Source organism: Panthera tigris, chromosome B4 (genome assembly GCF_018350195.1).
Source record: "Panthera tigris isolate Pti1 chromosome B4, P.tigris_Pti1_mat1.1, whole genome shotgun sequence".
Taxonomy (NCBI): domain Eukaryota; kingdom Metazoa; phylum Chordata; class Mammalia; order Carnivora; family Felidae; genus Panthera; species Panthera tigris.
Genome location: NC_056666.1, coordinates 386705 through 401046, shown reverse-complemented (window position 1 = coordinate 401046; position 14342 = coordinate 386705). Strand labels below are relative to the sequence as shown.

At 51.5% G+C, this 14342-nt stretch overlaps 1 protein-coding gene across 1 annotated transcript in view; it reads left to right on the top strand.

Annotated features, from left to right (window-relative positions):
* Window positions 1-14342, top strand: part of DIP2C (disco interacting protein 2 homolog C) — a 412351-nt gene that overhangs the window by 325722 nt on the left and 72287 nt on the right. The window contains 5 exon segments of the mRNA XM_042990907.1: window positions 409-617; window positions 1471-1585; window positions 2071-2272; window positions 7735-7844; window positions 9079-9159. Of these exon segments, the coding sequence (XP_042846841.1) occupies window positions 409-617; window positions 1471-1585; window positions 2071-2272; window positions 7735-7844; window positions 9079-9159 (717 nt within the window).

Genomic DNA, 14342 nt, shown 5'->3' with positions numbered 1-14342 from the left:
CCCCTCTCCTTTTTCCTGTGACTTAACCTGCAGGGTCTGAGGAAACAGGTGCAGGCTTAGAACACTGTGATTTGCCCCGTTTGTATTTTCCCTTTTTGGTGTAGTCCTCATAAGGAAACATTAATGAATAGGGATCATCTTACAACTTATGTACATTTTTGGTTTTCCATTCATCACTTTTACACTGTGGATTTAAAGCAGAATAATTAATTAGCATTTATTAGATTATCATCATGATCTCGGTATCGATTCTTAGGTGTGGATGCTGTGGAAGGAAACTGGTGGACAGCCTTGCATGTGGACCGTGGGCGATGAGCATTGGGGGGTGGGGGGGCTTCTCCAATGGGCTCCAGGGAGGAGTGTGGCGGTGGGCACCCCTGGGCACTCACTGCTCGTGTGTGTCTGCAGGTGTTCCCTGTGACGAGCTCGGGGGCCCCTGTCAGCGAGTACCCCTTCGTAAGGACAGGCCTGCTGGGCTTCGTCGGCCCCGGGGGGCTCGTCTTCGTGGTGGGCAAGATGGACGGGCTCATGGTGGTCAGCGGGCGCCGACACAATGCGGACGACATCGTCGCCACAGCGCTGGCCGTGGAGCCCATGAAATTCGTCTACAGAGGAAGGTGGGTGTGCGTGTGCCCTCTGGGAATTCAGCCCTGGGTTGTCTGCAGACAACATTGGTTATATAAAATTGCACAAATTCCTTAGTTGTGGGAGTGAGTGACCTCTGACGTCCTGTCTAGTTATGAATGCCCAATTTTATAGAAATTTCCTGAGCTCCATACGTAATTTTCGTCACTTCTCCTCTGAGTCAAATAATATCTGTTTGAAAAACTTGTGTTTTAAAGAAATACACAAAGGGAACAGCCAAAAATTCATGTTGGAGCAGATCATCTCCAAAGACCCCAAGGTAATAGTCGAGCAACAGTTGTGTGGGAGAATGGAGTCCTGTGGCCTCTTCTCCCTGATGATCTGGGCACAGTAAATACTAATTCACGGTGGCGGCTCCCCGGGTTTTGGCTCATGTGAAGGAGGTCATGAACTCCTGTAGAGCCTTACTGCCGCCCGGCAGGCCACTGAGAGTGGAAGTGACAGACACGTGGATGTAGCGTTGCCCCGTTTAACTCACTGAGACAGGGCAGCCTCTGTGTGACGGGGGGGACTCTGGGGGTCCGAGTCACGTGGTGCTGTGCTTCCCGAGAGAGAGGCAGAAACTCGTTCATCCCAGAGTTTCCCTTGATGTGGAGACTTACTTCACAGGTGCAACCCAAGATGTGGATTGTGCGCGGTTCTGACGTCCACAGCCCAGCACCTTCCGTCTGCCCCGAGAAGTGGGGCCTGTCCCCTCACAGGTTTGCCGGAGCAGAGGCCGGCGCTGTGCTCTCCTGGGCTCTGCCATCAGTAGCGGAATGAACAGTGCTTTGGGCGGCATCTACAGCACGTGCTCACCGCACCTGCTCCTTTCTGTCCTCGCAGGATAGCTGTGTTTTCCGTAACTGTCCTGCACGACGAGAGGATAGTGATTGTGGCCGAGCAGAGGCCAGACTCCACGGAGGAGGACAGCTTCCAGTGGATGAGCAGGGTGCTGCAGGTATAGCTCTGCTCCCGCCCCGGGGCCCCTCACCTGCTTCCACGCCGGCTTCCCTTAACCCCCACCAACGGTGCTCCCGTGCTCCCCGACCGTTGCCCCATTGGATCAGAAATTGCATCGACCGGGAAATGTGTATTTCATTCTTGGAAAATAACTAAACAGACCAAGATTAGGGGTCACGGGTCTGCAAAACTGGCTCCCACCATTCACTTGGGGATGTCACAAGGAATAGTTTTTGTTTTGATCTCAAGAGTGTATTTTTTTCCTCAAAATTTCCCTCCTTAGTGCATGTGGTATTCCACAAATCCCACATAAAATTAGCCAGTTTGGCTGGATTTGGAGGGACACCCCTTCTCTTGGCATCTTCACCCCACTCGGATGGCGTGTGCTTGCTCATGTTACAGACGGGACTTTGCACCGTCTGAACATTTGCTTCGTGTCTGTGGCACCTGTTCTAACCCGCTTCCTCCCTCGTGACTTTCCAGGCAATTGACAGCATACATCAAGTTGGGGTTTATTGCCTGGCCTTGGTTCCAGCAAACACCCTCCCCAAAACCCCACTCGGTGGGATCCACTTGTCAGAAACGAAGCAGCTCTTCCTGGAGGGCTCACTCCACCCCTGCAACGTCCTGATGTGTCCCCATACCTGTGTCACAAACTTGCCTAAACCTCGACAGAAGCAGCCAGGTATGTCCCGTGGCCTGGAGAGTTGTGTGGAATCTGGGTGGCTCTCTGGAACCAGGTGCTGTTGGTGCCCTGTGGACCAGGCCCCATGCCCGTAGGTGGTTCTTAACCCCACTCCTGTCCTGGTCTCCACACTCCCAGGGCATAAACCTGCCCCCCTGGATGGTGGATGAGGGGCTCTCCTGGGACAGCATGGTTGGCTGGGAGCCCGGCACCTGGGGGCATGTTGGGAAGAAGCCCTATGTAGATCCCAGTGGAGTAGTTGACCCTCGGTCTGGCCGGGTGGCATTTTACCAGGCATGGAAGCTCTCAGTCACGGTTTCCTTCAGATGAGAATAATGTTTCCTTACCTGTCTCATGGGTTATTTAGGTGTCAAAGCCTAATAAGTGTGGGAAACTCTTGAAGCCTGTGCGGAAGTCTAGAAATTCATTTGTGACGTTGGAAGAGTGAACGTGTGTCTAGCGCTTGGGGGTTTGGGGAACATGTTCTTACCCTTTATCTGACTTGGATGCCTAGCAACTAATCAGTTATGTTCTTTCAGGCTGCATAGTCATCAGTGGGAGAAAATTTATCTCCAGACCGTGGGAGGTGAGGGCCCAGGTTTTCTGCTGGTGCAGTGACAGGAGGTCCCAGGGCGTCCAAGCAGGGAGGGGCAGGCGGTGGGGTCACACACTCGGGCTGTGCTGGCCCCACGGCCACTGTTTCAGCATGTTGTACTAATTAACGTGTCTCTTCTCATGGAGGCTTGCGTGGTAGGCACTCTTCTGTCCCTGTTTCACAAATGAGGAGAATGGGTCACAGAGAGGCGGGGGGTTGATGGGGCCAGAGAGTGACAGAGGCAGACCCAGACCCATTGACTGTTTGTTCCACCCAGTACAGCGTGGCTGCAGGGCAGAGCCGACGACGAGTCAGCCAGACACCGTTGGGTCACCTCTGGGCATAGCCCACCTGGTGGTAAATGTAGGGACTGAGGCCGACGCCCCGTAAGTGAGATCGGATGAGAGGGTGGGTGGGTGGTCCTCAGTAGGGTGAGGGGAGGACGCGGATGCTGCAGGAAGAAAGGGTTGCCCCACGCATGCAGACAGACTTGAGTCCAGATCTCGAGCCTGAATCCCTTGTCCTTACCCCCTCCCACGATGCACATGTGTTCGTGAGGACGTACACGTTGTAGCCTTGCGGTTCTCTCCTCTGCGTGGGTTCTCATGGAAAGTATGGAGTCATTGTCTGCTTTCTGGGCACCTTGGCTTTGCAGTTATCTCTGCTTTTTGGTTTTCTTCGGATTTCTGTGCCGTTTGTTGTTTTCTCACATTCTAGGTTCTAGATCCCCTGATACCTCCCTTCGTTTCTTTTTCCTCTCAGTCCTTGGCTTATACAACTGCAATAGCAAAACATGAAGTTACCACTGACAAAGTATCCATTTCTTTACGTTTCACGGGCACACTGGCTGCAAGCGACGAGCCCCCCAGAACACAAAGCATTGCCTTTCTGTGGGCATATCAAAACGATGAAAAGTCCCCTCTTTATCTCCTATTGTCTCAGGGCATAAACAGCCGTGGGAAGGTCAGAGCAGTGGCTCCATGTGGGTTTGTTGGTGTCTGTGAATGGAACCGATCATGGTGTCAGGCTCCTTAGCGTGTCCTTGCACACATTCGGCAGTGACTGACTTCTCCCTGTCTCCTGCCCACCTCCGTTCGCCATCAGACACCTCCGCTGGGGGCCTGGCCACCAGTGGTCCCGGGTGCAGAGAAGCTCACGGCAGAATTCAGGACAGATACTCATGGTGGGGGTCATTTGCAAAGGCCTGATGTGCTTCCAGAACTACGGGGCTCAGTGTACCTGTCGGACGTCAAGGCAAAACCTGACTGAATGAAAAGGCCAAGGTGCTTTGCTCGAGAGCAGTGTCGGGGCACCTGAGGACAGCCTTCTTCCTCTGGGAAGAAAGGATGAGCTGGGAGGTTGGGGCAGTTTAGATATCACGGCTGCAGCATGGTGAATGAAGCTTTATGTGATTGATTATTGTAAGGAAATAATTTTTTTTTATTTTTTAATGTTTGTTTACTTATTTGTTTTTGAGAGAGAGAGTGAGAGCGCGCAGGGCAGGGGCAGAGAGAGAGGGGGAAATAGAGAATCTCAAGTAGGCTCTGCACTGTCAGCACAGAGCCCGACACAGTGCTCAATCCCATGAGTTTGGGATCATGACCTGAGCCGAAATCAAGAGTTGGAGGCTTAACTGACAGAGGCACCCAGGTGCCCCTGAATAAAAGCTGTTTTTAACAAATATTAATGACAGCATGAGGTGCTGGTTCACTTCCCTACCTCAGCTAATGACCTATAACGTACCTCAGACAGGTGACATTTCCCTGAAGCCTCAGTTTCCATAAATGTAATGAGGGGGTTGGATGTGGTGAGTTTTAAGTCTCCTTTGGAATAGACACAGACTGTGAACAAGTACTTGTTGTGGCCAAAGCATTTAGTGAGGCCATTTTTCCATGAGGGTGTTGCTAGATGCTTGAAACAAAGCTCCTAAAACTTAGTTTGTAGATGATCTAGTTGCCTCTTTTAGCAGATGAATTCATATTTACTGAGCTAACAACGTGTGTGTGAGAGTATCTTAATGGAGCACAAAATGTTAAAAGCCCTTTTGGGGCGCCTGGGTAGCTCAGTCGGTTAAGCGGCCGACTTCGGCTCAGGTCATGATCTCTCGGTCCATGAGTTCGAGCCCCGCGTCGGGCTCTGTGCTGACAGCTCAGAGCCTGGAGCCTGTTTCAGATTCTGTGTCTCTCTCTGTCTGACTCTCCCCTGTTCATGCTCTGTCTCTCCCTGTCTCAAAAATAAATAAAACGTTAAAAAAATTAAAAAAAAAAAAAAGCCCTTTAACCCATCAGTTGGGGTACCAACAGTATTTAACAACTTGAAATACAGCTCCCAGTGTTAACAGTCCCTGGGACACAGTGTATCTGAGCAGCCAGAGGGCAGCAGGGGGAGCAGCCGCAGACAGCACTGCACCTGCTGGGGAGAAGGGGAGGAGCGCGGCCGGGCTGGCGGGTTCTGCACCCAGAGGACACAATATGTGCTGTGTCCCCTGCGTGACACAGTCGGGTAGTAATAGGAAGAGGACAACTCTGATATAAAACTCCCGACCTGCCCATTTCTGCATCTGTAAGTGGGAGGGGAGGGAGAGAACGCAAATGTGAACTTCAGTACCTATTTTTGGGTCCATCTCAACCTTATATTTTCTTTTTTTTTTTTTAATGTTTTACTTTATTTTACAGAGAAAGTGTAGGAGCAGGGGAAGGAGGGAGGGAGAGAGAGAGAGAGAATGAATGAATCCCAAGCAGGCTTCACCAGCGCAGAGCCTGATATGGGGCTCGAACCCATGACCCTGGGATCATGATCTGAGCTGAAATTAAGAGTCAGACGCTAAGTTGACTGAGCCACCCAGGCGCTCTTCAACCTTATGTTTTCAAATCATGAGGCGGTGAAGTCTGTGAGGATGTCTTGCACCACACCCACCTCATTTGGCAAGGTGGGGGAGACCCTTGGTTCTTGGGAGGGGGACAGATTTTGCAAATAAATGCCACAGGAAAGCGCCTGTCTCCCAGCACCATTTGGAAAAAAATAATTCTTAAGTCTACCTCGGGGGAGAAATACGTGAGGTCTGAGCTTCGCATCCAGTAGAGACCAGCGCTGGGGAAGGAGGGACGAGCTGCCAGCCCCTCAGAATAGTGCTTCTCCCACCCTAGTTTGAATTCTTAAAAAATTACGGAGAAGACTTCAAGCCAGTTTAGGCCAGATGGGCTTCTCAGAAGAGCCTTCCTGCCCACCGGCGGCACCAAGGAGAACGCCACAGACGCCAGGTCAGGAAGCGGAGGGCCAGTCGGCTGGACTCCGGGTTGAGCCTGTGCACCATCCACGCAGCAGCCACATTCGCTTCCCCGTACGCCACGCTGCCTTGTCTTTTCATCCTGTTAAATATGGAAAGACCGCTCCTCTGTTGCAGAGTCTTTATTACCAGCTGAGAAAAATGCAGGCAGCCCCAATCTGCCACACCTGACCATTCAGACCTGCTGTAGCAGAGCATGGAAGGTGTATTCTTTGATTCCACAGAAACAGCGTCACGGCACCTACAAATTGCCTACGATGAAGCCAGTGAGCAGGGGCCCAGAAATCTGTGTCATGGGCTGTTTTCCCGATTTCAGTCCTGCTGGAAGTGCCTGCCTTCTCCCAAAACGTTGAATGCTTTACGGCAGCCCAACTCTGGATGGGCATGTGTCTGCAGAGAAGAATGTCACCTGGAGGCGGCAGCCCGTGCCCTGCCCATCTTCCCAGGGTGCCTGGGGGTCATCATCCCGGCAGCTGCTGGCCTCTACCCCTGAACCTGAACCTGTCTTACCTGCTGACACACGGCTCTCCATGTGCAATAACAGAAGGCAACATATGCCCTGATTCAGAAGCTTGTAAGGTGGCCTTTGGCAAAGGTGAAACAAGAATTGGATTCAGTAGTGACCTTCAACTTGTATTTTATTAAACCATGGACTAAACACACATGGCTGACGTCTTTGTTATTTCCGCTCCCTTCTTTAAGCTCCCTGCCTGACTCCTTGCCGCCATCTGTGTCACACACACTACAGCTGACCCTTCCCTGGTAGACGTGCATACGTGTGTGTGATCAAAACAAAGTGAATGATTGTGTTTTGAGAAACCTGGGGGGTGCCCAGGATTTCCTGCAGCTAGACATTGCGAAAGAGTTTCTGCAGTTTTTTAGGAAACTTGTTTCTTTCATTGAAACAGAAGAGAAAGCTGTCAGACTAGATTGCATCTGTTTTTCTTTTCTTGTGAAATGTTTCATAAACAGTAAAAGGAGTGCTGGTAATTGAGTCTGTGATGGTGGTGTAAGAGGAACTTTGGCCCGACAGGAGCCTCTGGGCTTGGTCTCCCGTATCTCTGCGGGGCCGGCGAGAGCCCAGAGCTGTTCCGTCAGTGAGATAGGTGACTGTGCCCGTGCGGCGTTACCCCCTGCATTATAAAGGTATTTATAAAAAATGTGCGATAGTTTATGTCAGTGGTCGCTCAGTGACAAGCAGGGACACTGGGGAACACCACACAGGTGATCCCAGAGTCCTGACTGCTTAGCAGTGAGACACGTCATGGTTTACTGCCTCATCTTCAGCATTATTTCTCACAATCATCCAAGTGGATAGATCGCAGCATCCCACCAACTGGCATTAGAGTAACAGCAGCGGGTTTGGGAGATGCCACCGGGATCTGGTGAAAACGTTGTTTTACCCTGTAATCGAGACTCACTCGTGTCTGCCATCATTCTCATTGTTGGGACGCATTGGAAGCCCTGTTCCGATAAGATTTTCTCAGAGCTCAGCCTTTCAGAGGGTTTCCCCGGAGCCAGCTCTTTGCCGAGGTGGGCGGTCATGTTTTAAGTTGACTTGTTTCCTCACATTCTTTCCAGAAATTGGCCCTGCCTCTGTGATGGTGGGGAACCTGGTGTCTGGGAAGAGGATCGCGCAGGCCAGCGGCAGAGACCTGGGCCAGATAGAGGACAACGATCAGGCCCGCAAGGTGAGAGGCGGACGGGGTTCCTCTCCGAGCCCTGTGCCCGCACACGGCTCCAGATGACACCGCCGGCCGGCTCAGCGCCCGCCCCTGAACTTGGGCGTCCTGCCCTCTCGGTCCCGCGTGCACGTCCGTACGGTCTCACCACAGAGACGTGCGTGGTGGGGGTGCCGTGTCACGGGACGCTGCAGAGGGTCAAGGGGGTGGGAGGAGCCACGGGCGCGCGAGCTGAGGCCCGAGGCCCGCTCTGTCCTGGCATCCTGGGGCGCTCGTTCCTGATGAGCCTGCCAGCCCTGGCGTGACACCCAGACGGCCTCACGGCAAAAGGCTTCGGCCCTTTAACTGGTGGAATTCAAGAGAACAGAAGTGCGAAACCCGGGTTGGCAAACTGGCGTCCTTAACGTGACCTCGGGGGCTAGAGGAGAAATCTGGGGCCACACCCAGCATACATGTCCCATTTTGTCATGCGTACTGCAGTCCCCATTATCACCATGCAGACTTGAGGACTCTGATGATTCACCAAAAGGTGACCCCTGTCTGTATGAGCCACCAGGAAACATGACAAAGTCAACCGTTCAAAATATTGTCAGTTTGGTAACAAATAGAAATACGTTTATTTAAAGCACTTGGTTACCATGTTCAGCCCTCACAGTACATTTCTATTAAAAAAGTGGATTAAGGGATCTACCCAGGTGTTTCCTGTGATTAGACCTGAGGTGGGGCTGACCTTCCCTCTCCACACTGACTCGGTAGAGTACACGTGATCTGTGTGATTTGCAGTGCTGTTGGGAGACCTCAGGGAATGACCATTTGGAAACAACACGTGTGAGAGAGCCCAGTTCAAAAGCAGCATGGGTCTGATCTTGCCATCACAGCCCCCAGAAATCACCGTCTTCTGGGAGGCCGGAAGGGATTTTCTGTGCTGGCTGCCCCTTGCATTCCGGGAACGCGCCTCCCAGCCTTCGGCAGGTTGTGGGGAGACGTCTCTGAACAGGCGCGGCGCCGGCCCCTGTGACTTGCGAATCCCAGCCAGACGTGGAAATCCAGGTCACGCAGGAAAAACCCTCTAAGTGCTGGATTCTTCTTCTAATTGTGACAGGGAGGCCCTCCTTCCTCCACGGAAAAGCGATGCTTTAAGTCACCTGAAAGCACCGAAGCTAGCCTGATCTAGAGGTGTGAGTTTAAATCTGAACGCAGGGTGCCGGGATGGCCTGGGCCTAACGGCTGTGCTTTGTTCCAGTTCCTGTTTCTGTCGGAGGTCCTGCAGTGGAGGGCACAGACCACCCCCGACCACGTCCTGTACACGCTGCTCAACTGTAGGGTGAGGCACGCTGAACTCAAATTTCCCAGTCGCTGTCCTGTGGCTTTGTCTTCTTCCCGCCGTAACCCTTTGACTTCAGTCTTATGTGATGTCCTTCATGTTATTTATTTGTGGCTATTTTGACCGAGATCTTTATGGATCGTTTCAGCAGTATCTTTTTTGCATTATTTCCCCCCCAAAATACAGGGAATGGGTCAGATCTGTGGCACGTTTTTGTCTTTTATTAGTGAACTACTCTCCTGTAAGTAAGAAGTTGTGCTTTCATTATTGACTTCAGTCCTTGGGAACGAAAGTCTTTTCTATTTTCCAAGTGTAATTAAGGTTTGTGTTGGCATCTCACTTTGGAAAAGCAAGCTCTTCCAGTATTGTTTCATAGGAGGACTTAAGAATAAGACCTTATATATACTAGCAAGTGGTATTAACAGTAAAATTAGATGTGAAAGCCTTAATATACTTAACTTTTATTTTTCTGCCGTGGAAATAAAGTCTGAGAAATAGAAATAGGTCTCTTGAGAAGTATGGGTATATACAGTTGTCAAATTATGGCTATTCAGAGTTGCAAAATACCAAAATCTTAATGTGCAGAGGTACCTCTTGCCATTTAAAGTAATCGATCAGAGACCAGTAAAAGGCAACGCCAATCACGTAACTGGGTTTCTCATTTGGATACCCAGTTATCAGGCCAGCGTCCATGTGATGTGGCTCCTGGAAGTGACCACGGCTGCTCTGATGACCTTGAGTTGCCATGTGGGCTGAGTTGACCCGGTGGGTCATTTATTCTTGTGTCTGTTCAAGACTGTCCCCCGGGAAGAGTCTTAGAAAGTGCTCCTGCTTCCCTGACCTCTGTTAGGGCCTAGTGGACCCCATTCCCTGGGTTGACTCTTCTGCACTCCCAGGTGTGCTGCAGTAGGAAGCATAGTGCCTGGGCTCCTGAGGGTCTGTTCGGTTACCCGAGGCCCTGAGACATGTCCACCCTGCTTTTCTCCTCTCTTTCCCCTGAGGGCTCCTCCCTCAGCTTTCCTGAGTGTTGCCCAGCGGACAGGCTTCGGCTCTGTGGTGCCATCCTGATTTCTCCTCAATCTTTTGTGCTGGCTTTCTCCACCCTCTACGCGTGACATTCATTTGTCCTGGGGACTGTTCCTCCTCCGTGGTCTCTCAGTGGCCCTCCAGAGTGATGACTGTCACCTGTCCTGGGAAGGACCTCGCAGGTCCCTTCAGCTACAGTTTCCCCGGCTGCTGCAGCGGTGCCGACACGCTGGGTACGGTGTGTCCTCCGTAAGCGCTAAGCTGCGCAAAAGTAAGGGACAGGTCCGCGTCACCCTTTTGACCCTCCCCAGTGTGGCCCCCATGGTCTCTCCCGTTTGCAGTGGGGGTGGGAATCTTCCCGGACCCCTTGGAGGCACAAATAGGCAGCCTAAGGAGGAGGAGACCACCCTGCAACACACACGCAGACTCAGAGATGATCCGGGCATGTTCACAGATGCCCCACCCCCGCAGGGGAGGAAGACAGAGCTGTTGTAACCACATAGAATGACAGGGGTGGCAGCATGGGGGCAGAGCCCTCAGATGGTCAGCTGGGGTGACACCGGGACACTGGGCTCCTCGTCAGCTGATCTGGTCTGGGTGATGGCGCTCCCATCCCTGACCCCATGGTCATGGTCATCTGCTGTAGCTAGACCCTGGATCGTTTGGGAAAACGAGTCACTCGAAAAAGGGCTTTGTTAGAAACAGAAAAGTGGACAGGGTGGGGAGGAGATCAGAGCCATGAGTGAATCCACTTTGGGTCAGCACAGAGAGAGGTGGCTCACTGGTGGCTTTCCTTTGGACATGGCTCTGGACGTGCAGGCAGCTGTCTCCTGAGCCAGTCTAAGGGTCGGACCTGTCCCCCACCCCCGGCCCCACGTAGAACTTACAACAAACGCTCAGCCGTGGCTGAAGGTCGTAATCACCATGTTTGTGGTGGTGGTTTGTAATTTCCACATCAGTCGCCCTGCTGGTGCCGCACTCTCCCGTGGAAGTATAGTGCAAGCCACACACGCCGTTTCACGTTTTCTAAAAGCAGTATTTTAAAAAGATGGAAACCGGTGAGGTTAAATGCTGATGATGTCTAATTTAACTCCGTGTATCCACACCATTGTCTTCCCAGCATGTGGCTCACCACGTTTTCAGGCTCGCCTCCATCCTGCGTGGCACATTCTGTGGATTGTGAATTTGGCGACTTGACAAGGCTCGTAGAAGCCGGTGAACCATTTGGCACCTGCGAGAGCAGCTTTCTTGTTGCAAACAGTGTCCACTCGTATGCTCTTCACCACGGCCAGAGCTGTCGATAGAGCACAAGCTGTTATGTCAGATTTATAGTAGGACATGGGGACATAATTCATTGCAAATCATGGAAAACTTACATTTTGGAGCTTGTTTCCATACAAAATACCATCTGTTACTCCTTTTAACAAACATCAGCCAACTCTTTGTAACTTTTTGTTTGTTTGTTTATGACAGTTCCTTCAAATTTTCAAATATAAATCACATTTGGCTTTTTCTTAATTCCTTAGTATTTTTTTCATTTGTTATCTAACCTAATACAAGACTTTAAAGTGGTGCCAAAATTCACAGTCCCTAACACTGAAATCTGCAGACTTTAGAACAGGGGTTGGATTCTGTCATGATTGCACCCAAAACTTATTTTTGGAAAAGTCAGCCCTGATTTCTCCAGTGAGGTGGTTTCACTAGAACTTTCTTTCTCTGGAAACATCACCCTTTCCTGTGGCTGGGGATGGGGTAGCCAGGCAGCCGTTGACCAGGGCTCCTGGGCTGCCACTTCTTGGACTGCTCGCCAGTGACCGCTCCTGTTCTGCAGAGCCGGCACCGGGGCCATTTCCCCAGAGGTGGGGGTTGTGCTGAAGCTCCCACAGGGAATCTGGGGCTGGGTGTGGCCTGTGCCCTTGTGGGCTCGTGAAAGGTGGGGTATGGACATGTTCAACCCTGCATGTAGGGGAGGGGGGGTTGAGAGAGGCTCTGGACTGCCTGGGAACCAGCGCTCCTGGCCCCAGCGTGGCACCTTCTGGGGGCTTGAGGACAGTGTGGATCTCCAGGCTCCCTATCGCTGACTCTGGAACTGGACGCCCCCCGCCCATGGTTACCACCTGTGGCGGGGGCTTGTCTGTTCACCGCCGTAAACCCAAAGAACTGCAGACGGTGTTGTGAAAGCTGTTTCAGAGATCAGTAGGTCTGAAGGACAGCATGCCAATTAAATTTCACCTTTTTTAAGTATGTCAGTGGGAATTTTCACAGACTAGGGCCAAAACATCTTTTCAGATATGCTTAGGCTAATGGTTCTGAACCACTGATACCTGGCAATCTCTTAGGTTTTGTCTCGTGATGGAAAAGTTGATCATTGATAGGGGATTGGCATCGGATCTCCGAAACTCAGGAGGTCAGCTCCAGAATCTGAACAGCCCAGAGCGGGAATATTTGCTACTTAAGACAAGCAGACCGTACCAGCGGCCAGAGGGTGGGGACAGAAAGGAGGGCCGAGCTCAGTGATAACGTACAGATGAGCCCTCTGTGCTGGCACTGCCCACCGTGGCACACCGCCACCCACCGGCATTGTGGCTGTGCCTGTCTGACGGCCAGGAAGGTAGTGCTGGCTGTCCTCCAGGACAGCTGGTGCGTGAGTGTCTCGGCCGGCAGGATGGGCTCCCCCCACCGCCAGTCTGGGGATCAAGGTGGTCCTGGGCCTCCCCATCAGCTGTACCATCTCACTTTGAAATGTTCAGAGGACACTTGGCTCAGTGAGTGTGTTCATTTCAGTTCCTTTGGACAGGTGTGGTCTCCAGGAGTGGGTGCTTGGGAGTGCCTGGTTTTGGGGGCACCGAGCTCTCACGATTGGGCCGCATCTTGCACCTCAGCCTCCCGGGTCTGTCTGGTTACCCAGCTTTGCCACGTTCCGCCGTGGCTCTCTCACCTTACGCGTGCCTCCATTTTCTCATTTTTTAACCTTCCTCGGAAGGAAGACAAGGAAAATGTGCGATGAGAAGGCTCGATTCAGAGAATCGTCACTGACCTGTCCCCACAGAAACCAGTCCCAGCCGGTGGGAAAGGGCAGGAGCCCTTGCAGTCCCAAGCGCTGCTTGTGGGTCAGGTCATGAAGGGGAATGAGTTGCTTCCTGGACCTCCACACAACAACCAGTTATCTTGTGGATGATTTTGGCAAGCATCAAGCACCGGTGTTTGTAATCCTGATCATAAAAGGTGGTCCCACACACCCCACCCAGAGCAGGTGTTTCCAACAAACAGGCCACTTTGACAGGAATTCTAACATGTTTTCCCAGCACCTCCAGTCGCTAGGCTACCACTGCCTGTTTTTAAGGGACCCCAAGGGCCTGGTCACTTCTGTCCATGCAGTGTGACCCCCTTCTACACTAGCACTGCTCACTGCCCTTCCCTTCCCTTTGGACTTTTCTCTCCACACATGACCTTTGGGTCCAGGACACCTACCGCACCCGCAGAGTCCCCGAAAATCACCCGTGTCTTGCTGTTCCTCCTGCTGCTGCTGGCTCGCTCTATCTGTGGGAGCAAACGGTGTCGTCGCAAATTCCGTGGCGTGGAGTCTTCCTGGCCCGAGACACAGAGGGCGGCCTGCCCTTCACCCTGTCAATTGCTTTAATGTAGGGTTTCATCATGAAGAGCAGGGTTTAGATTTTATTTATTTTCCTCAACTGTTTACTTTGAAATAATTGGAGATTAGTAAGAAGTTGCAACAACAGTGCTTTTAAGGTATTTTTTAATCCAAATGTGTTTTCCACTTGTTTCTATGTGTGTGATGTTCTACATAAAGTGAATTTGATGAGTTCGTTTTTCACTTTACTGGTTTTTTGGTTTGTTGCTTTGTTCATTTGTTTTTTTGACCTCGACTTTTAACATGGTGTTTCTTAAAAACGTGTTCAAGTTGTTTTATTTTTCCTGCTGGGTCACCACTGACTCTTCCTGCCCTTGGCAATTATACCAAAGTCCCAGAATTACCAGGTTGACTTTTTTTTTTTTTTTTTTTTTTGGTACGTTTAGCTATTCTTTAAGTCAAAGAATTATTCTTGAAAACATCTTTTGTTGACAGGAGTACATCTAGATGTCTCTTTGGTGCTGCCCTTCTTGGCCAGTGGGAAGGAGAGGGAAGGGACCACTGA